Here is a 24,727-nt window from a genome sequence, read left to right on the forward strand (position 1 = left end):
CATGATTTCCTTTGTTCTGAAAATTAAATAAAAAATGTACGAAATTGGTATGAGATATGACAGGTAGCATACATACAATGACATGTTGATTGTTTACGGAATGGACAGTCACAGGTATAAGCTAGGGATGCAGAGCAATTTTTTGAATATAGCCATTGTGTTTCCAGATGAAAATAACAAAATATCTTTGTCTAAAGAATGGACAGTTACAGGTGGATTTTGTGGGATACTAGTATTTATACAAGTATGCGATGCTTCAAAATCAGTTTACAGTTTGCGTTGTAAAGGCATACGTGATGGAGAGAGTATGTGACAGAATCAAAATCTAATAAACCAAAATATGCACAAAATTAGGGATCTGGACACAGAAAAGTAAGAGTAAAAAAATATTAGCCAAATTTTGACCCAAAAATGAACTTCGACGACACATACAGGTGATCAAATTCGAATCAAACCTGGAAATGTTTTATTTGAATTCTATTTTTGAGGATATATTAACTGCAGCAGTGTAATGGTGAGATGCAAATTGTGTTCTAAGTGTTGGATTAGCCATGAGCCAATCTTCGACCTGAAAATGTTTTTCAAAACAAATCTGGAAATGTTTCATTTTTATATATTTTCTACCTACTATTTTTCATTACCTGCAGCAGTGTAGTGTTCATGGTGCGAACTGTTTTCTGGGTGGAGGATTTAATATTAGACGTACTTCTATCTGAAAATGAATTATCCTCGAAAGAATGATTTTTCCGAAATTTTAATTAAATGTGAAATTGTGTCATTTGAATTCAAGTTTTGTGAAAATTAAATTTTGAGCATTGAAATAATGTGCATTATTCATGGATTTAAAAGAGTAAAATCGATTGGATGCTATGCAGACATTGTGTTCTTGATTAAATTAGATCCCCGCGTTCTTTTTGTTATTTATAATTACATGTAAATTAAAGAATATTTAATGTATTTGTTTTTGTTTCCCTCTTGAGCACATTCCAAAGTTTACCTGTAACTCTCCATTCTGTTTGTTTTAAATGTTCACTCTTTTGGAAAAAAAAAAACTGTCCATTCTTAAAAGAATGGACAGTTTTTAAAAAAGAATGGACACTTACAGGTAACTTAATGGACTGTTTGAGAAGTTAGCTAAACGTTAAGCTATAGAATGGACAACACAAACAAGGTTTACGTCACAATCATGTTTTAAATAGTCTGATTACGGTATATAAAACACTAAGAATGGGGTTTAAGTTAAAGACGCTAGTAGAAAACATCTCCCTGACGGAGTACTTGCAAAAATTTAATAGGTAACACTTTCATTACCTTAGAGATATGTAACGAAGCAGGGAACCCCCGGTTTGGTTATAAATTTTGTTTCTTACCTTTTGTATTCATGACCAATGTCTAAACTTAGAAAAAAGAACAGCCTGTTTGCATATCTCTCAGTTGATTCGATACGCAAGAGCATGCTTATGAACAATTTCTAAAACGAGGTAAGTTATTGACAACCAAGTTGATGAAACAAAAAATAACAGCAGTCTCGTTTAAAGTCGTCATTTCGTACATGTAAGTTCTATGGTCGATACAATGACCTTGTCAGCAAATACGATTTATCATTAAGTCAAATGTTGACTGACGTTTTTCATACTTATTGTTAGGCCATTACTTACGCACTGAATTGTCGATGGATTTTTCCGTTATTTCCCGATCATGACAAGGAGCACACGGCGGGTGTGACCAGTCGGCATGGGATGCTCACTCCTCTATGGCACCTGATCCCACCTCTGATGTTTTAGAGGTCCCTGATTGCTATGCTCCAAAATTTGTATTGTGTAATGGGATTTTGAGCTTGAATACTGTTCGTTATCTCAATACATTTCAAAGAACGAAATATGGATGTGATTAACTGGGAAATCTCAAAGTTTTGAGAGATAATATGCTCTTATTATTTTTCTTAATTAAAGTAGGTAGGGTGGGTATCGATCCACACTGCAGGTGCCTGTGCTGCATTTTGACTCGCGTCAAGGTTTTTTGCATAAAGTAAAAAAGACATGTTATTCAAGAATAATTTGAAATAAAACTTGTAGTTTTTAGACTAGATCTACTTAGTAATTAAAATATGTACCTTAAAAGAAATAAAATAAACCAAGCATTTAATTATATGAAATGCAAAAATGCACTAATTATCGTGCTAATCACTGTGATATACTAGTACGCAAGCCAACGGCAGAGGTGAATGTAAATCATATACGGTACCAATTCTGATGCACCAGATGCGCATTTCGACAATTATGTCTCTTCAGTGATGCCCATGCCGAAACGTTGGAAATCCGACATATTTAAATTAAAAAAAAAACTCTGAAGAGCTGAAAAAAGGTGAATATACATGTATGAGCTGATGGAAGAGAGTGCCAAAGTGTAGTACGTAGATTTACTTGAAAGCAAATTATTGTTACTGTGTGTAGCATAGAAAAAATTGAAATAATTTGAACAAGTCCGGTAGAACAATTAAACTACTAACTATAATCAAAATAGCTATTCCTATAGATCCTACATACATTACTTGCGGTCTGTTATCCTGCGCAGAAATTTTACTTCTCTTGTAGATAGATGTTGTTTTCTTAGAAATTGTCAAATTCTGCACGATACCAGCTAATCTGGCGCGGAGTTCTTTTTCTGTTAAGGTAGAGTTATGTTGTTTGACACATGTACACGGACAGGGAGATGTCGACACGATTGTACTTGAAGCTGTCGTTGCAGAAATATGTACCGATGTCGTTGTAGGCATTTGTGTCGATGTCGTCCCTTTAGCTGTCGAGGTGGTGGCCATAGCATCGGTCGACGTAGTTGTTGATGGTTCGATTGTTGTTTTCACTCCTGCTGTAGTTCTACTTATGGTCGTTGATGCCATCGTTGTGGACAATGACGTCACTGAATTTAAAATTATGACCTCTTTGTAATTAGAATTATGGATCAGTTAGACTTACACTACTATTACCGTAATGTGTTCTAACCTCCTCTCCCGTCATCCCCCCCCCCCAAATAAACAAATAAATTAAAAAAACACACACAATTGAAGAACCTCTCATTATTAATTCTATACCATGTATGAAATGGTATTAATTTAATTTCATAAACCAATGTTTACCTTCACAGCCAACGACATCAAACCGTAGACTGCAGTAGTCATGACAGTCCGTGGGGTAGATTCGTAGATAGCGAGATATTACTTGGAATGGAAGGTTATTCCTTACCAAACTTGTTGAGTCAGTATTTGCATTAAATTCCTATAAAAAACATTAAAACTGTCAATTCTGCTGTTAAAGTTCTATAGTATCTAATCAGTAGTAATGAAAATCACACCAAAGAAATATTTTATGTGCTGTGTGCATCAAATCTGAAGAAAATTACATTCGTTACGAAGATATTCATTTTTTTTCTTCCTTTTCAGAAAAAATATTACATCTTTCCCTTAGAGTAAATTTTTATCGCCCTTCATTATAAAAACTCTCTCTACTCTGTAAGTTTTTTCCAGATATAGGGGATCAAGGGGAGATCCATCCACCCCCCATCCCTGAGGGTTTTCAGAGTTATCAAATATCTGTTTGAAATCACAAAAATGATCTTGGATTCTCCAAGAAACACAGCCCCCTCATGAAATGGTAAGGACAATAATGTATATGAAAGGGACATCAGTTATCTTCAATGAAAATTGCTCCTTCTTTTATATTTCGGGGTAAAAAAAAATTTAATGATTTCGTGCACTTTTTACTCTCAAAGCAGGCACATTTTTATTGTTTAAACATTTATAAGCTTGAGAGTCAATAATTGTTCTATATATATTTCTTTAGACTAAAGGCAGTTTGATGGTTGTAATTGTTTTTATTGGTCATTGATATATATTACTATCCTATTTAAAGCAATGCTCTACAACTTTGATGTCAGAAATGTTTGTTGCAAAATTGTAGTTAACTATTTCAATGACAGAAAAAAAGAACGTTTATAACTTCTGTTGTTCATATTTGCGATGGAAGAACTATTTATAAGCTTTGATTGAAGTAAAATTACATTATTGTCGTCCTGTACAATATTGATTTCTTATATAATACTATATATTTTATTGTACAGAATCCTTTATTCTGAAACAATTTGATATTTAATTTCTGTCTAAATGATAAAAAAGGTTTAAATTACATACAAATTTATCATAATAACACATTTTAACAGCAAAATAAAATTCTCAAAAATGCAGCTCATATTGCTTTAAAGATTTTGAGAAAAAATAATTGTCATCAAAAAATTGACTTAGAAAGTGACTTCTTAGAAAGACACTTCCTCCCCCAGTAAATCTGTATTAGGTTTACCCTTTTTTGATTTTTTAATTGCTTATCAAACTATTTGTAAGAGATATTCGTAATTTGTTTGGAACCTCCATCCCCCTGGAAAAATTCCTAGATCCGCGAGGAAGTAATGTTTAATAAAGAGCTACCGGGTATGTTTAAATTATGCATAAAATGGTGCTGTTCATATAAACCAATTGATTGATCGTCAACATATATTTAAATTATTTAGAGATGCTTTCTTCCATCTGGAACTCCAAGTATTAGAAATTAAGCATCGTGAAATTACAATGGTGAATTTTACAAAAACAAAAATCTGTTGGCTACTTTAGAAAGAAATCGAAAAATGCACCCTCTCCTTCCAAATAGATATTTTACAAACTGCAGTAAACTAATTCTATCATTATTTACTTGTATTTATGGATCGATTACTGTATTGGAAATATTAAAAAAAAACATTTTAAAAAATCCAATTTTGGAAGAAATTTTGAGGATATGGGAATAATGTCATAATACATAACTATAGAATGGCTAAAAATAAGTCATTTCAATAGAAATGTAGTAAACATATGTCCAAATGGTATTTTAAGAGTTCTGAATTTAATCAGTGGTAGAATTAAGGTCTTTTAATTAATGTGAACAAATATGAGGTGCCAACCTTAGTTACAAATAAAGTAGATTCCATTAAACTGGGCCTTATTCTGCGATTCTCTTTCATTCTACTGGTTAGAATACGATCAATCTTCTCCTACTTTGAAGATTTAACAAAGATTATTTCAAATATTGAAAGATTTGCTTTTTAATCATTAAACTTTGTGGTATTCAGTTCAAAATGCTCCTGCATTTTGACCTCATTTAAAATCGTATTGTTTTTAGCTCTTCTCAATAAATCATTTCTGGGCTGTTTTGTAAGTAGAAATATACAAAAGCTCTTTCCCTGTTGTACAGAAATGGTGCTATTACCAATAGAGAGAAAGAAAATCTTTCATAGGATATGAATAAATTATTTTATTTGTTAATACATCCTACCTTTTATGCATTGCTAAATTGTATTTTAATGACAAATATGTAATAAATTATTTGAAGTTTATATGCTTTATATTTGCATGGTATTACATGTACTTTGTAAAAATCTATGAAGTGAGTTTAATTGTAAACTAACACGAACTTATAATTAGATATCGAATTATCATATCAAATAATCATCAAACAACTTTATCTGCACCCTTAAGCCGATCACTGACATGAACTTTAACATAATATGGAGATAAAGAACAGTATTCAAGCCCAAAGTCCTTTAAAACAATACAAATCGGTAGCAGAGCAAACACGGACCTCTAAAAACATCAAAGGTAAGATCAGGAGTGAGCATCCCCTGCCGACCGGTCACACCCGCCGTGCGCTCCTTGTCGTGATCGGGAAATAACGGGAAAATCCGTAGACAATTCAGTGTGTAAATAATGGCCTAACAATTAGTATGAAAAACATCAGTCAGCATAAGACTAAATGATAGATTGTATTTGCTGACTAGGTCATTGCATCGACCATAGAACCTACGAAATGATGACTTTAAACGAGATGTTCTTGTTTAATCAACTTGTTTGTCAGTAACTTACCTCGTTTTAGAAATTGTTTATGCGTAGAGCATGGTCTTAAGTATCGAATCAACTGAGGGATATTCACTCCATATGCAGGTGATGAAAGTATATTGCTGCATAAGTAAGGGAAGTTGACTTTTTTCATAAAGCTTTGTTGTAAGATTACCATTAACGTCTTTTTCTAGTAAAATATCCAAATATGAAACAGATGTGTCAGACTCTGTGGTATCTTTAATTTCAAGATCACTGGGATATATCTTGTCGACGTATGAATGGAAATAACTATTGTTAATCGACAATACGTCGTCGATATATCTAAATGTCGAGTAGAAGGCAACAGCAAGCGATTTCTTTTTCTAATGTAGAAGATTATGAATAAACTCGCTTCATAGGACAGGTATGGGGAAATCGTAATCGAGTAATCGTAATCGATTGTAATGATTACTTATTTTAAAGTAAATGACAGTAATCTATAATCGAAGAGATTTTCGTAATGTAATCGATTACAACTAATTTTTTCAGTGTAATTATAATTACTTTTCCGATTACTTTATACATAAATGTTATTTTGAACAATTATGTCCAGTTATAGTCGCTCATAAATATCAAGAACAAACCACCCAGTGATATGCCTGATATCAAAACTTTTATGCCCGCGTGGCGCAATGGTTAGAGTGTCTGCTCTAGAGTCGCGGAGTATCACTTGATCCTTACGTCGCGGGTTCGAATCTCACTGTGAGACGTGGAGACCGGTCATTCGGATCAGACCGTATAAACCGAGTTCCCGTGTCGCAGTAGGTGCTGGCACGAAAAAGATCCCTCACTGCTCAAATGGCAGAGTATAGGTCAAAAATTTTCAGCTCTCCACCGGCAAGTGGTGGCGTCTCCATATGAGTGAAAAAATCTCGAGAGGGACGTTAAACAGCAACAAACAACATAAAACAACTTTTATTATGTGGTATACTACTTGGAAAAATACGATGGAAATTCATTTCTGGTAATGTTCAAGCAACTTCAAAGTTATTTTTTACTAACTTCAACATTTACAAATCATTTACATGTTTTCATTCATAACTTTAAGTTTATTTGTTTTGTCAGTGAGAAGTTATGTCTTTATTTTAAAAGAGAAAGAGGGGTTTAAGTGTAATGTTTATCTTGGCTAATCAAGACATCTCTGACTGCAGATACACTGTAATAAGGTGAGAACTGTGAACTAGCTAGTGTTCAACTCATATAATTGATAGCTCCATTTAACATGTTGAAGATAAGCAATATTATTAGAACAATTAATAGCACTCAAAACACTTGTTTCAACACAGAACCTGGTAATTGGCGCTATTAGTTCTACTTAATTAAAGGCACATTTAATTCAAATGTTTATTACTAAGAGTTCTAATTTATTTTTTCTAAAGAAAGCAGAGAAATGTATTATGTGCACTGCCAATATGCAGCAATTCAAATACTTTTAAAGAGCAACAAAATATTAAATAATTTCTGCAACAAAAGTCAATGAATATGGAAGTTCATATCCAAAGTCGACAGGAAATATTCCTTGAATTGGAGTACTTTATTGTAGGAACAATGTCTCCACTCTTCATTGTAGAGAATCCCTCATTTAAACATTCTGAGAGCATTTTAGATCAAAAGTATGAAATTAAACCAGAGAAACCTTTAGTTAACAGAATCTGCACTGAAACTGAACACAATCAATGAATGAATTCAAACTTCGGTGGATATCATTAATATTACCATGTTCCATTTAAATATTTTTCTGCTTTGATATCTGAAGAAAAAATACTTGGAAGTAATCGATTATTAATCGATTATATCTTCCTAAATAATCGATTACAGGACAAAAATGACTGGAATCGATTAATAATCGACAATATTTCTCTTAGTAATCGATTATTAATCGATTACATTTTCAAGTAATCGTGCCCATGCCTGTCATATGAGTACAAAAATAAGTCTGCTAAGAACGGGGCGCAATTGGTTCCAATGGGAATACCAACAGATTGTTGGAAGACCTGGTCTCCAAAAACCACATAGATATTGTCAATCAGAAACTCAAGCATCTTTTTAATATCAATTTCAGAGTACTTGTGTATACAATCAGAGTGTTTTTAACAAAATAATTTTGTAAATGAGCAATGACAAAGTAAGTAAATTTAAGTAGAAGTTAAAGTATTTAAGAATAAAGCATTTAAGTAAAAAGAGTTCCTTTTTTATTGAAAAAAGCAGCTGTCAGTGATGTCAAAAACCTGGACTTTAATTTATCGAGGGAAATGGTTGCATAAAGAGTTTTAAAGTCGTAAGTTTTTATATTATGGATTTTGGTAAAATTTTGTGATTTCAAATTTTCCAAAAATTCTTGGAATTTCTAAGTATCCACATCTGATTTTCACCACTTATTGAATATATTGTTGCATAGTACTCCTGAAGTTTCTCCTTCACTGCTGTTAATATTTCAGTGAGGAGTAAAGAAAGAGGCTTGTTAGAACATTTACTGGAACCCGTTATGTATACTTGTTTGTTTCCAATACAAATATGGTAATTCAAGTTCAGTTTGGTAGTTGGGAATATTAAGAATATTCAAAATTGACCTATGGTTTATGATATTATTTCATGGAGCGCTAAAGAGTATTCCTTAGAAAGGGAGCTATGGGCATAAGTTGGATTACCACTTGTAGAATTAAATCCCAGTTCCTCTAAAAAACAATCAAATTAATGAGCCTTACAAACAAAGAAAATGTTGTTACCTGCTTTGTCAGCTATTTAGATACCTGGGAAAAATTTTACGGAAAAGTTTAATATATAGTTTTTGACAAGTTTACAATAGCATAAAACATAACAAAGGTTTGTTTTTGACTAAGTGTATCAGCTTTTGAGAACTTAAAAATGGGTCAGATTTCGACTAGACTAGCGTCTCAGCTTTAGATAAAATAAAGCAAAGGGATAGTTTTTGATTAGCGTATCAGGATGCAATAGCAAAACAACAGCAAACTAATAATCAGTTTCTGACTAGCGTATCAGCATGCCATAACAAAAACAAACGGTCAGTTTTTGACTAGCGTATAAGTACATATTTACAGTAACTTAAAGCAAAGAATCAGTTTTTGACAAGTGATTCAGCATACAATAATGAAAAGTATTATCATTAACACCTGTTTAAGCATAGCTATTCATTGATTTTTCGATGGCTGGACAGGAAAGTACTCGAATTTGAGTTTTCATTCAATGAAATATTTTGCAGTTTTGAATATTCTTTAGCGCCCCGTGAAATAATATACATGAGTGAAAATTTTCAGGTCATACCGTCCTGATATTCTTGTAAATATTACAGATTTTTTTTTGCTTTTTTTCATTCAAACACACGGTATCCAGGGTCTTTCTTAAGCTATTTTTACCTTGGAGTAATGCAGTATGAGTTGTATATCACGTTCTCCTCATTACGTCATAATTATTAGATAAAAAGAGGCCCATGTCTACGACGTTCAGAGATTCACTATGGCTCCACTCTTCTAAATCAGCTGAATATCCCCTAAATATTCCTATATTATATTTGATCATCCATTGTGGCCCACTCCTACATGTACCTATGTTGTTTATGATTTGAACAAATTAGAACTTACACTAGGAGGATGCTCCCATATCAATATGACTGATCATGCTTTTGCTGTTCTTGAGAAGAAGATTTTGAAAGATTTTCCCTATATGTTTTTTTGTAAAACTTTGATCGTCCATTGTGTTCAATCCTACCCCCAGCTGTTGTAATTTGAACAAACTTGAATCTACACTACTTGAGGATGCTTCCATATAAATTTGACTAATCATGTCTTCTTGACAGCCGTTCTTGGAAAGATGATTTTGAAAGATTTTTTCCCTCTACTTGTGTATATTCCTATGTAGAATTTCGCTCATTGTGGCCCCAGCCTACTTCTGGAGGTCATTATTTGAACAAACCTGAATGTACTCGATGTGGTGAAGCATTCACACAAGTTTCAACTCTTTAACCCACTGGTTCTTCAGGAAAAGATTTTAAAAGATTTTTTCCTACAAATTCCTATGTAAGACTTTGCTTACCGATTTTAGCCCAACCCTACCCAACGGTCATGATTTGAACAAATTTGAATTTACACTGTGTAATAAAGCTTTCACGTAAGTTACAACTTCAACTTTTCTGGCTTAGTGGTTGTTGAGAAGAGTTTTGAAACATGTCACTTTATTTTCACTTATTCTTAATTATCTTTCCTTGGAAAATGACGTGGTCCTTCATTTGAACAAACTTGAATCCTCTTTACTCAAGGATGCTTTGTGGCAAGTTTACTTGGCCCAGTTGTTCTTGAAAAGATATCCAAAATTTGAAAAGTTTACAGACGGACGGACAGATATGGATAGACAGACAGTCTGAAGCCGAATAAAATGTTATCAGAAAAGCTTACTAGAGCTTTCAGCTCAACATAGCTAAGAAGATAAAAGGAAGTTGGAGGTACATTATTATTGCTTTCAGAATCGCAGCCTGAATATACGAACTTTAATAGAGAATCGATATAAAGGCCAAAGACAAGTAAAATGTCAAGCAATCATTAAAAACAAATCTTTAGAGAAATTGATTTTTTGTACTGCACTAATCCGTGTAATAATGAGAAAAAAGTCTTATTTAAACATATGATTCCCATAAAATAGGGCATCACAAACTTATTGTATGAATAAATTATTGATTTTATAAGAGTGACTTAATGAATAATTTTTCGAACATTGTTAAATTTTTCAGTTTTTATCAGGAATATGTATGCCAAAACTTGAAGTGATTTTATAATTACTACATGTACTTCATAATCCACTCTTTCCAGTCATTCCAGTGCTTGTTAAGTACAAAAAGGATTACTTGTAAAATAAGACAATTTAATCATTCATCAAGGAAGATATTCGGCATATTCTTTAATCTTATCATTTTAATTTTTTTCTTTCATGAAGAACGCAAACTACCGGGTATATACCGATATGTCGTAATTGAATTAAGCTTGTGCTTGCGCTTTTTTCCCCTAAATGTGTCCTAAAAATTGTTAAAAATTATTTTACAAAAGTTATGAAAATTAATTTTCTCGACCACACAATTCTCAATCATTTCATTAATGACTTTCTCTCAAATTCGGCCCATTCTGTTTTTGTTTTTGTTTTGTTTTGTTTTTTTTTGTTTTTTTTTTCTTTTAGCCTTTTAAATTATTTAACTGACTTAACAGCCTACAAGCAATTCCATTTTCCAGAATGTATACAGTTATTATTTCCTTTGAATTCTGTGAAATTTCCAACAGTAGAATTTGAATATGTTACTGTTTTAATTGAAAGGAAGTAATCAATAGAATAAAGGACATTCGATTTTCCACTGACTCAGTATATTTATTTCTCCAGTAATTTATGGCTTTTGATTATTCAAACACTGTCAAGGTTGTTTGATTCTTTAGTAATTCACCTGGAAATTCAATTTCTTAGTACCTGCTTAGGTTATTCTAGTCTCCTCAAACTTTTTTATCTTTATTTTCTAACCAGGACATTCAATTCTATCTTAGTGATTAATTAAGGGCAATCTGTAAAATGATGATGGTGGTTCAAGAAAAAAATATTGAAGGCTTTCTGATTTTAAGTATTTGTTTTTTTCTTTAGTTCAAAGATTCCTAATCAGTAGACTTTGAACTTTCTACTGATTCATTTTATCTACACTTTCTGTTATTAGTTGATATCAAAAGGATGCTGGAGCTCCTCATTGACAACATCTATGTAGTGTTTGGAGACCAGGTTTTCCAACAATCTATCGGATTTGCGACGGGAACTGATTGTGCTCCTTTATTAGCCGACCTACTTTTTTTTCCGCATGAAACAGAATTTATTCAAAAACTTTAAAATGACAAGAAGAAAATAATTGTTGTGACTTTCAACCCGACATTCAGTTGTATCTTATGTCGCATAAAATATCCCAGTGAACTCGAGACACCACAGAGTTGCCGCATCTGTATCATATTTGAATTTTTTTACTGATTATAAGGGCCAACTAACAACTAGATTGTATGACATGAAAAAGGTGAAAATAACAAATAGTGATCGATCAAAAAAACCTACTTTACAAATCTGTGAACAGTGCATAAAACACGGACATCTAGAAATTTTGGAGGTTGGATCAGGTGCCTAGAAGGAATAAGCATCCTCTGTAGACCGGTCATATCTGCCGTGACAACTGTTACTTCAGCTTTTCCATCGATAACTCTCCTTATTTATATAGTATTCCACTGTCACCTGTATATGGTGTTTATGTTTCTCAACTTATTCGATACTCAAGAGCATGCTCTGAGAACGGTCATTTTTTTTAAAACTTAGGCAGGCTACTGACATATAATTTGATGTAACAAGGATTTCAACAATCCCGTTTAAAGTCAGTGTTTCGTAAATCTATGGTCGTTATAATGACTTTGTTAGCAAATACAGCCTATCATTGGGTCGTATTTTGACTGATATATTTCATACCAATTGTTAGGCCTTTGTTTTTATACTATTGTTTACTCCGTCAACCTTATCTAACATTGGGCATGCACACTTCGGGTGGATGCTTACTCCTCCTTGGCACCTTATCCCGTCTCTATGGGTCCGTGGTTTATGCCTTGAAAACAGATATGTATTGTTTGTAGGTTTTTTGAGATCAATTCCTGTTCGTTATCTTTACCTATTTCATTATTTATTCTCCAACGTGCAAATTATGCAAAGTCATCATTGAAATAAGTAAGGAGATGTCTATTTATTGTGCTGTCCCTTTTGATGTCGAATCTATTTACAGGTAATTATATAGGTTTTTTCCTTGTATTATATCCGCTTGAACATGCTTTGGTATTGTTGTTGGACTTTCATTTTAAGTCAAAATCCAATATCTAATTTGTTATTCTTCGCTCAGGATAGAATATCTTTATTTGATGTATATTCCAAACATCTGTTTTTTTCCTTGTTGAGATATTGGAGATCTGAAACAATGCATACCTCATTCATCCATCAGCTCATCTTGTCTACAAAACTACTGGGCCAGTTTGTCACCACATGAAATCGACAACAATACATTGTATTTGACATCGGGATAAGGTGTTCTTTGAATGCTAAAATGTGTCATGAAGATTGATTTTTTAAAGCAATCACTGTTCGTTATCTTCACCTTTTTCATATGTATTGTCCCCAGACTTAATATATGCGGGGGGAACTTTATATAACGACAAATTAAAATCCAGGCTTTTTGATATCATTGACAGCTGCTTTTTCAATAAAAATGGAACTCGTAAAGGGGGAGTAGTTTCGATAAGGCCGTTTTTCGGCCTCTCACGAAATTTTATGAAATTTTGATATTTTGTAGAAAAACTTCTTATCTTCCAAAAATATGAAAATAATCTATGTTACGCATTTTCCGGTCACGTGATAATTGAAAATTTAAATATACCCCCTTTCGTATATTTTTGGAGTAGACATTCTTATAGGGGGAAAGTGGATTTTTTTAACCCTCAGAATCGTAAATGAAAAAAGGATAAATATGAATAAAGACATAAATTAACCAATTTCAACAATTTTTTTTTACGGAAAATGGTATTGAACTTATGCGAATGTTTTTTCAAAGGTGTGATATTTTTCTGGTGTTAAATGTTACTTTTCTTTAAAAGAGGATGAATTTAACTCATAAAACGTAAATATATATAGAAAACGTAAATATATATAGAAAGTTTTAACCTCATAATTATTCGACAGTTTATATATAATCTTTATAATCAATATTTAACATTTTCCCATACGTAAAATGCAAATGAAAAGATATGAAGACATGAGCTAGGTAAACGTATAAACGTCAAATACAGGTATATGCAGTACATTTTCATCAATGAGGTTATACAACTACATGAAAAATATACCTTAATATCATAGAAAATATATATCTGGCGGCTGCCAAATACTTTTCCTCCGGCCACCACATAAATAACTGGCGGCGACCAGAAACCACGTAAATTCCTAGAAGCCTTCTTGCGGTGTAGACATGTAATCTAATAACATTAATTTAAAGTTATGAGGTGAAGACCTTATGAAGTGAATTTTTGTATAAAGTGTACAGATTTGACTATAAACAGAAGTTGTACATGTTAAAGGCAGAGATTTTAAGCACCGCGTTCAAAAATACCCGGTCTGTGTATCTCTGCTACAACTTGATTGGCAAAAACATTACTATTTTATCTGGCGACCGCGAGATATTTCAATGGCAGGCGCTAGAAACTTATCTGGCGGCCGCCAGATAATATATTTTTTTTTTACCTAGCACCTACCGGCTTCAGTATATTGCAATGTATTTGATAATATGAACAATATTGATTACAGTGAAAAATATTTTATCATGATACGTAATAGGTGAATTGCCAAATTATGGAAAATCTATAATACATTGAGTGTTTCCTTTCCATTATGAAACTTAGAAGTATTTGCTCATATAGATGCATTATGTTTTCAGCATAACTGAGAGAATCCCAGCCAAGACTAATTTCCTCTCGCTTCCCAACTCTCCATAGATACTTAAGTTGCTTCACCAACTCTAGTCTCTTCTCATTTAGAGAATTTCAAAATTCATTATATACGATTTGTTAGACCAGAGCGCAGTTCGAAGTACATGTGTAAACGCCAAAGATATGTGTTTAATCCTTAATCAGGCAGACATATGCGCCGAGACATCCAGACTTAAAACAATCCACGTTCCCTAAATCAACCACACGGAAATATATGGGCGCTTCTCTAGCATGTTTGAGCGTGGATTTCTATTTACAAAAAAGTCAAAAATATAACTATGCATGATAAATAACGATACGGAATGGACCTGCTCTAAAACTTATTTTTTATTCAGTCAGTCGGAAAATTTAAGAAAGATCCAGCATCTGAACCATGTCTGGTAGTGTGCAATCCTAGATGCATCATCAGTGCAAGTCTGGTCACGATAGGGCTTATAGTTACATAAGAATGAGACCCGCTTCAAAATCTTTAACCTGCTCACTCATTAAGGAAATGTAGGTCATATCCAGCATCTGAAGCAATCTAGTAGTGTGCATCCATAGATGCATCATGAAGCAAGTCTGGTCAACAAGTGCTTACAGCTGCCCTGCTCCAAAAACTTAAACCTGCTTTTAAAACATTTACCTGGTCATTCTTTGGCTAAAAATTCAGCATCTGAACCTGACTGGTGACAAGGAAACACGCTAGATCAGGTGACTCTGATTAATATAGGGCATAGATAAAAATCTGCTTCAAAAACTTTTTTACCTAGAACACCGATGCTGACGGTATTACAAAAGCTCCCCCCAAATTCGAGGAGGTGAGCTAAATATGGGACGTTAACGTTATACGTTGGCGACAAAAAAAGTATCGAAATGAAGAAAGGATACGATAATGTTTTCTACTGTTAATATCATCGAGAATCTTCTTTGATTTAAAAAATAACACAGAGCCAGATCAAGAAACCAAGAGCTTCTAATTTTAGATATGCAAATTTTATGTAATTTTTAATTTTTGGATATGAAGTGCACATGCGACACTCATCATATTTCAAGAAATTAGTGTGCAGAGTATAGCTAATTACGGAACAAATTTAGGTGAGTGTCCATCATGCACTTCATATTCTAAACATCGATTTATAAATGCCACCCTCTTATATTTTCCCATAAGCCTAATGTTAACGGATCTGAGGGTACATCTAAGTATGTATCAGCTACGGTGTGAATTCATCTCACATTAACTTTTGAAAGATGACTAACAAAAGTTAACATATTAATCTTGAATTCTAAACTAGTTTTGAAAAAATTAATTGAAATTTATTTTTATGAAAAAAAAGTGGGCCGCTGAGCTGCCTTATCGAAATTCCCCCTTTACTTACCTTGTCATTGATCATTTGCAAAATTATTTTGTTAAAAAAACATTCTGATTGTACACACAAGTACTCTGAAGTTGACATTAAAAAGATGCTTGAGTTTCTGATTGACAGTATATATGTGGTGTTTGGAGACCAGGTCTTCCAACAATCTAGTGGAATTCCCATGGGTACCAATTGCGCCCGTTATTAGCAGACCTTTTTTTGTATTCTTATGAAGCAGAATTTGTCCAAAATCTTATGCGTGAAAAGAAGAAAACACTTGCTGTGGCCTTCAACTCGACATTTAGATATATCGACGACGTATTGTCAATTAACAATGGTTATTTCCATTCTTATGTCGATACGATATATCCCGGTGAGCTTGAGATAAAAGATACTACAAAGTCTGACACATTTGTTTCATATTTGGATATTTTACTTGAAGAAGACGTTAATGGTAATCTAACAACCAAGCTTTATGATAAATGTGATGACTTTAACTTTTAATCGTCAACTTCCCTTACTTATGCAGCAATATACCTTCATCACCTGCATACGGGGTTTATATCTCTCAGTTGATTCAATACGCAAGAGCATGCTCTACGTATGTACAATTTCTAAAACGAGGTAAATTATTGACAAACAAGTTGATTAAACAAGAATATCAGCAGTCTTTGTAGTCATCATTTCGTAAGTTCTATGGTCGATACAATGATCTTGTCAGCAAATACAATTTATCATTGAGTCAAATGCTGACTGACGTTTTTCATACTAATAGTTCGGCCATTATTTACACACTGAATTGTCGACGGATTTTTCCGTTATTTCCCGATCATGACAAGGAGCACAAAGCGGGTGTGACCGGTCGGCAGGGGATGCTCACTCTCCATGGCACCTGATCCCACCTCTGATGTTTTGGAGGTCCGTGTTTGCTCTGCACCTATTTTGTAATGTTTGATGGACTTTTGAGCTTGAATACTGTTCGTTATCTCCATATATTTCATGCTTTATCAAGCCTCGGTAGCCGTTAAGTCAGTGTTATGACACATACTTGATACATGTATAAAACTCATTCTTTCATGTGATGCCCGATAATCTGCTTATACTATTTTTTATCGTTCTCTTAAATTAACCGGTTGGAGGAGTATTTTTGAAAAGTAGGTCAAAATTGAAGATCAAGTGGACTGTAACGATTAGAGATGGGTATCGGCAAAATTTTCGGATCGTGATATATCACGATTTTTTCCCATAAATATCACGATAAATCGTGATTTTTTACACACAATTTTTACTACAATTTCAAATGAATTTCCGTAAAATTTCTAGAAAATATGCCCTAAAAACATAACTTAACTTTTTGAATTTTTATTTATTTAATATAAAGCATGTTTTGATGCCATTGTTCAACTGTTTTTAACATTTTTTACACTTCCTGTAATTGTCATTCAATAGTTTGATTAAATAAATGAATAATTTCCGGAATTTATAATTATGTACCAAATACCGGTATTTTAGTCTCCGTATCACGATACGTATCATGCAATAAAAAATTGCGATATACCGGTATACCGATAAAATCGCGCATCCCTAGTAACGATGGTATTTTTCATAATGTCATATGACAAACAGTGTACATCTTAGCACAGACTTACCTCTCAAATGTCCGAAATATGCTGTATATCGGCATTATGCTTTATTGTAAAAAAGTAGGTTAAAAATCAAATTGAAAGGTCACAAGGTTAGTAACCATGGTATTTTGCAAGAGCCACAGTGCCAAGCAATACATTTCCAGAATATCAAATCTATACCTCTTAAGTTTTCAAGATATAAGGTAATACAGACAGACGCTCTGCTCAGCAGGCCACACAAAAATAGTCCTGATTTGAAAATATGAACTTAATCGTTTTTAGTTAAGAAAAGACGAGAATTTTATCTGACCTAGTGGACAATAAAAGATACGAAGTACTTTTGACATACATTAGTAGAGCCATATTGCAATACCGCCCATGTAGAACCTGTATTGCTGTATCTGACTTGGTATTTTTTCACCCATTCGCTAAACCCGCCCATTCCCTTTGTCAGCACCGCCATTATCACCATTCCTCTTCCAAAGTCTACCTGTGAAATAAACAATTCTTTATTTTCACAAGCATTCTGCAATTTACAAAAGGTCCATCACTTGTATCCATATAAATTGTGTAAATATTGCATATTTGCGTGGACCCTGAGGTCCACGCAGAAAATATATAAGCGGGGTTAAACCGGTTATACCATGGGCTTACGTCAGGCTAAGCATGCGCGAGAATGCTAGAGAGTTCGCCCTTAGGACAACTTGCCCTTAGAGTAATTCGCCCTATTCGAATTAGAATATGCCAATTATTGGCAAACCTTGCTTAAAATCTGCACATCATATTTATATATTCATTGGCGTATCCAAGATCCGAATTTCTATTTTATACCTATTCCCTTATATACAAACTAAACATTCTATGGTTCAAGCATTTTAAAAGTTGGAAGAACTTATATAGATAGCTTAACAACTTGTATTCAAAACTTATTAATAAAAAAGACAACTAGGTTTTAAAGATCAATTCTTCACCGGCATTAGTTTTGTGCATCAAGGCTCGCAAAATAATTTGATATACAGCAATCCAAATATAGCTTGATACAGGTCTGTAGCAACGTTTTTCCAGGGAGGGGGGGGGGGCTCCGGAAAAAAATTCTGCGTACTACATATCTGTGCTTTACGTGTACCATCTATCTTTCCAATGATAGAATCCAGAACAGATGTCAAGTCCCAGTCGTTATTGATTACAAGTATCGAAATAGCCCCCTGTTTTTTAAATAACAAAACTATAGGCCAATTGGAGATAACATTTAACAATTTTGCTATGAAAGTATTATCACTCAAAGTGGGCAGATCATTGTAGAAAATGTTTACGAAAGGTTAACCTGTGCCACCTTTCAGAATAACCAGTGAACTCGCCCATGGATGAATTAACGTTGTAACAAGATATTCAACTTTTAATTTACTCAAATTTTCACAAGGACCTGTAAAATGCGAAACGAAATAGAAACGAAACGGAACGAAATGAAACGAAACGAAACCTACCGAAACGAAACAAATCAAAAAGAAAGTTACCGAAACGAAACAAAAACGAAACGAAATCAAAACGAAACCTACCGAAACGAAAAGAAAACTACAGAAACAAAAAATGAATTAAAATCGAGCAAAAATTATATATATATATATATATATATATATATATATATATATATATATATATATATATATATATATATATATATATATATATATATATATATATATATATATATAAACATTATGCTTTAAAATATATTATATAGTGTATATTTGATAAGTAACGAGTCTCTTTTGATACGCAGTGAAAGATAAAAAAGATTTTGTGCGTTTCTAAACGTGCGCATTTGTAAGTATGGATTACACTTTTAAATAGATATTGCTCATTTTAGTGCAAAACAAACACATTAGACTAAGCCTATACATATAACCCAAGTTATCACTTTCGGGTTCTTGTTAATACAGTTCATTTGTATGTATACTTGTATACTCAAAATTAGATTTTGAGACCTGGCGATTCTTAGTCTGCTTTTGTCCAACACCAAACTATATCAGATCACGCACTTTTATAAACAGTAATTTGAAAGCGGAGGATAAGCATTTTTTAAAAAAAATAATACGGTAAAATTGCAACATCAAATTTAAATTAAATTCAAAGCATACATTTATCGAAATTAAAATTCAATTTTTATCAGATCATTTAAACAATAAAATACCAATAGAAAGGCTCAGTGATAAGACTTTCAGATGACCAAGCTATTGCATAATTTCACATCTCTATCTCTCTCTCTCTCTCTCATTCTTGACTACTAATTATTATAATTTCTATGTAAATGAATAAGAGCTATCGACCCCCTTCTTTTATTCAAAACCATTTTACCAAAAATGACGTTTTGCAAATGAAAACAACCCATGTTGCCACTTTTTTTCTCCCAAATACACGTACTCCCGTTCGCAATATTTTTTAACAACGAGGTTGTTTTGGGGTACCTGTAAAATTTTATTTTTAATTTTATATAATAAACCAACGAAAACATAAGCCTTGAAACCACCAGAGGAGGGGGGGGGGGTCCTTCTCGGAACTACCTCTCAAATAAAAATAAAAAAAAAAGCTGGACCCGACAATAATCAAAAGTATAATAATAATTAGGCTTTGTATAATTGATCACATATGCATAAATAACAGTAATGCACTTTTTTTCATTTAACTCAATGTGTACAGTTTTTTTTGTTTTAAGTTATGTTTAAAGACATTCGCAATACAACAGTATACAGTAACTTTATTTCGATACATGTACGTAAATAGAAATGCTTTTACATGTAGCACATCAATTATGAGAAAGGACTATATTCTGTAGTGGCCAGTATCTGCCCCCAAAATAAAACTTTGATGGAGAAATCTTTAATTATGTTCTAAACCAGGTGGATATTTGCAGACTTCAAAGCATTAAATATTTTTATCAACTATGACATCATTAGTTAGATATGACGTCAATAAAATGACGTAAATTCCAAATTGCAATGATTTTGAGAGAAAATAGCGTATTTTACGTCGGTATTTTGATTGGAAATTATCGAGCGCAGGTCTGCTCAGACTAGATCTTTTGATATAATGTGTAGAATGATAATATCAATGAAATATGTGAATATGGTACTTGAGCAAGCTTGCGCTCTATAAAAACTATAGTCAAAATTGAACAAACTCTGTGCATTTTGGCCTCTATTTTAAAAATAACGGAAATCCAAATAGTTTGTGACGTCACAGAGACAAGAAAAGCCAGCTAATTTTTCCAATTTCATAATATATTGTCTTAATTTGGATTATTTTATACAATATATGCACTTTTTCTCATTTCAAGAGATTTTCAAAATTTGACTATTATGGGGGCAGGAATACGCCCTTACCGTATATAGTTCTTTATTGTATTTCGATGGTTAAAGGCTAAAAATAAAAGTAAGACATAAAAATTAGAGAATACTACGCTTATTTTGAAATGAGTATTTTGAAATTATATAGTATGCTCGTGCATATTTGTAGCTGGCAGTTGATTTACAGTATATATATGCATGTATAAGTAAATACATCACTAGAGAAGGGAGCATTTATCAGTGTTTAAATATTATATTAACAAGTGCTTGAACTATATAAATTTTATATGAAGTAAAAAAAGTCCATATACAGTTACACGTTATAGATAATGATATACCTTGATTTGTAAAACATTCTGTTTCGTTTCGTTTCGGTAGGTTTCATTTTGAGTTCGTTTCGTTTTGTTTCGTTTCGGTAGGTTTCGTTTCTATTTCGTTTCACATTTTACAGGTTCCCGTTTCGTTTCGGTAGGTTTCCTTTCGTTCCGGTAGATTTCGTTTCGTTTCGTTTCTATTTCGTTTCGCACTTTACAGGTACCCAAATTTTCACTGTGCTCAGATGATTTCTAAGAGAAAGGAACTGCAATTGTTATGAAACTGGTGTAGAGTGCTTCATGTCCGTAGCAAATACTGTCACCAGTCGAAGCGTCAATGGCAAACAGTGCACACACCTGTATTTGCAAGACCAAATAGCCTAGGTCTACACAAGTGAGATGACATTGTCATCGCATCTTCTCAGACCTTTCCGGTGAGCTCGGAAAAAAACCTTACTATCAGAGATGTTGTATAACCATTCCGTTATTTAAAAAAGAGAGGAAAAAACCACAGCCACACACAATGAATTATTAATATTCTCTCTCAGAAGAAAATATACGACAATAACGAACTATAATCACGAAAGTAATATAATTGGTGAAAAGATTTGTCATAATGATTATCAATCGAAGAATGACCTAAACACATGTATTTTCATGAAAAAGACTGAGGAGGTAGCTAGGGAATGAATACTTTTTATTTGCATTTATGGGGAAAAAGGTGATTTTCTTAAAATGTTTTCACGTTAATTTTGTTTTTCTTTCACGCATTACAAGATGTACATACATCATTATTCTAAACATTTGTTGTAATGTCAGCTGATCTTGAATGACACTATATTTTTTTCAGATAACTCCAAACCCTCTAGTGCTCGAGTACATGGACTGTTCACTGCTCGTTATCTTCATCTTTTATATTCACACTCAATATTTATTTAATGCAAACTATTAATAATCAAAACGTTCGAGGAGTATTTCTTTTGACATGTCCGTTAATGAATATTTACCTGTATCCAGGGATTTAGCTGGGATTCCTTCGGACTCCATCCTTCTGCATTAGACAGTCTGGCTTTAAAGGGTGGATAGTCATTGCTGTAGATACTGGATGCAGTAAGTTTATCGTCTGTTACATTTTTTACCAAATGGCTGTCACATGCATTGGCTAAGGGAAATCAAATTGGAATGTTAAGATTTCATAAAGGGCATGTATAAACATATCATAAACTATATACCCTGAATAAGGACCAATCCTGATATATTTTGGGAGGAAAAACTTCTGTAGCAGCAACTTAATATAACATATATATAATTTATCTTACTACAGGTACATTCAGTGTTCTTAAAATTTCTGTACATGTAGCAATGCATTTTTTCAGACCTTTTACGAATTAGAAATACATGTATATAAACTCGATAATTTTAGCATAATGTTTTGCAATCGTTTGGAATGCTATACATTCCTACTGCTGCATATTATTTACAGTACTAGTATATTGACTTGATCAAGACAAAGGATTTTCAGCATGTGAGACTGATCAACGAGAGATGGGGTGCTGTTATCTCCTCCATGACACCTGATTCGTGCACCTGTTCTCTATATTATTCAATCGATCAATATTGTATTCTTGAATAATTATCCTGATCATTTTTCGATATCTTCACATTCTTATTATATTGGATATTTATTTCCCCGAATATCTTGAGTTAAAAACAGTAAGAGTTCCAGGAATCCAAATGTTTTTCAAGGAACATATTAAATGGAAAAAAAAATATGGCGAGAGGGTCATTTCATTTCATTGTTGTTTCAGCTCTAAGTTTGCATACTGACTGGCATTGCTTTCTAAGGGCTTGTTTATTTTAGGTTTGGGATCAGAAATTAAAGATCCTTCAATTGTAAGTCATTTAATTTCACTTCTATTCTCAGATAATGACGAAGACCGGTCGTAGATTAGCTAAAGCAAACGTTTAAAGACTATTCAACAAAAAGCAAATGTACCTAGTGTTTGAATGTTGTCAAGCAATGCCCTTTAAGCCACCACCTGTTACATAATTAGGAATATAATTGTGCATCTATTTCCTATGAATGTAGGAATAGAATGCAGTTATCGAAGGAGTGCAAATACAATTGTCTTTCCTAGCTAGTAGCCAGTTATCTCCCTTAGATATATATAAATCATGCACACTCAAATTAATCGCCCTTTTCTCTTCAATCACTGCAACAGTAAGGATGGTGCAATTTATTCATTTCAAGTTGAAATCAAAATCTCCAATCATTTTCAAGAAATAATACCTGAATTTGAATTAACTTAGTTTTAATACTTTCTATTTCCATTACTGGAACTCTTAAAATTATAGGCGTATTTGGTCGTCTGACTGGGACAAGCATGACGTAGCGGAGCTAGAATACATGTCGATCTCCGATTCTATATATTAAATGTATTTGTCATTCCCATTACAAAATACGAGAACTAATAATCATATGCAAGAGTTCGAAAGACCTGAATTTATCATCCATTGATAAAATTACGACGTGTCCGAGGTATGTACATGTATCGATGCATTGTATTTGGAGAAGGACCGTCAACACTAGTCTTGTGAATAACTTTCTGTAATAGATTGATATCGTTGTCGTTTCTACTTCTGATGCATGTAAAGTCCACAGCAATACAGTGTCTTATTTGCATGTTAGTCGCTTTTTCATCGACATTCAACATAATGATTGCATTGTTTTTACGATTGTCCCAGAAATCCCCGCGAGATTTATACATTTTCCGACTTTTTCACTAAAGAGCGCATTAAGAACTATAACTCTTCAATGGTGGAAATAGAAAGTAATTTCACATTGTCGTACACAACAATTATCGATGACATTAGATGGCATGTTAAAGCTCAACCACGTTTTTATTGGTGTCGCCATATCAGCATATTGGCTCACTTTCTCTCTCTCTCTCTCTCTCTCTCTCTCTCTCTCTCTCAATTTTTTCTTGACAACCATGTGACATATACACAGAAGTATAATTGGTATTAACGTCTGAATTACACTAAATTAATTATACTATTCTGATAAATTACCTCATCGTATCGCTTATTTTTCGGGGCCGAGGGTGGGTCGTATCTTGTCTTGGATGTTTAAGGGCATCATCTTGTGAATATATTGCTATTTTGACACTATATGTAATATTTAGATTTTATTTTTAAAAAAAGTCGGGTTGGGGCTCCGGAAAAGTTTTAGGGGATCAACAAACCGGACGAAACTTGACCATTTGTCAGATGGGTTAACATCGGCTTATGGTCACATTTCTTTACGTTGTTTCTTATTTGTTGCATCTTTCAAATTTTAACAATAAGTTCGCCTCAGCAAATAAAGTATCTTCTCTATAACGTTAATGGAAAAAATAACTAAAACATCATTAAATTGTTTATAAAATCATACTTCACATACATTTTGTTCGTTAAGCAACTCAATTCAAAGTAGAAAGGTAAGGCTTTAGGTATAGGGCACTGTGTGACAACATAAGTCTACGTTACTATGATTTATCTTCATGTTTTACATGTTACATACATTTTGTACTTTAACCTTTCTCCTTCTTTTGCATGTAAAATATCAC

At 33.1% G+C, this 24,727-nt stretch overlaps 1 protein-coding gene across 1 annotated transcript in view; it reads right to left on the minus strand.

The window, feature by feature from the left end:
• Window positions 1-2,440: 2,440 nt before the first annotated feature.
• LOC133181520 (neuropilin-1a-like) overlaps window positions 2,441-24,727 on the minus strand; it is a 45,088-nt gene continuing 22,801 nt past the window's right edge. The window contains exons 2-5 of the mRNA XM_061316008.1: window positions 22,127-22,281; window positions 17,811-17,951; window positions 3,137-3,275; window positions 2,441-2,919 (exon numbers count right to left, since the gene is read on the minus strand). Coding sequence (XP_061171992.1) covers window positions 2,441-2,919; window positions 3,137-3,275; window positions 17,811-17,951; window positions 22,127-22,281 — 914 coding nt within the window. The remainder of the gene's footprint in view (window positions 2,920-3,136; window positions 3,276-17,810; window positions 17,952-22,126; window positions 22,282-24,727) is intronic.

Source organism: Saccostrea echinata, unplaced genomic scaffold, assembly GCF_033153115.1.
Source record: "Saccostrea echinata isolate AGI-Se365-2 ecotype Australia unplaced genomic scaffold, CSIRO_AGI_Sech_v1 ptg000009l, whole genome shotgun sequence".
In the NCBI taxonomy this organism is placed as follows: Eukaryota; Metazoa; Mollusca; class Bivalvia; order Ostreida; family Ostreidae; genus Saccostrea; species Saccostrea echinata.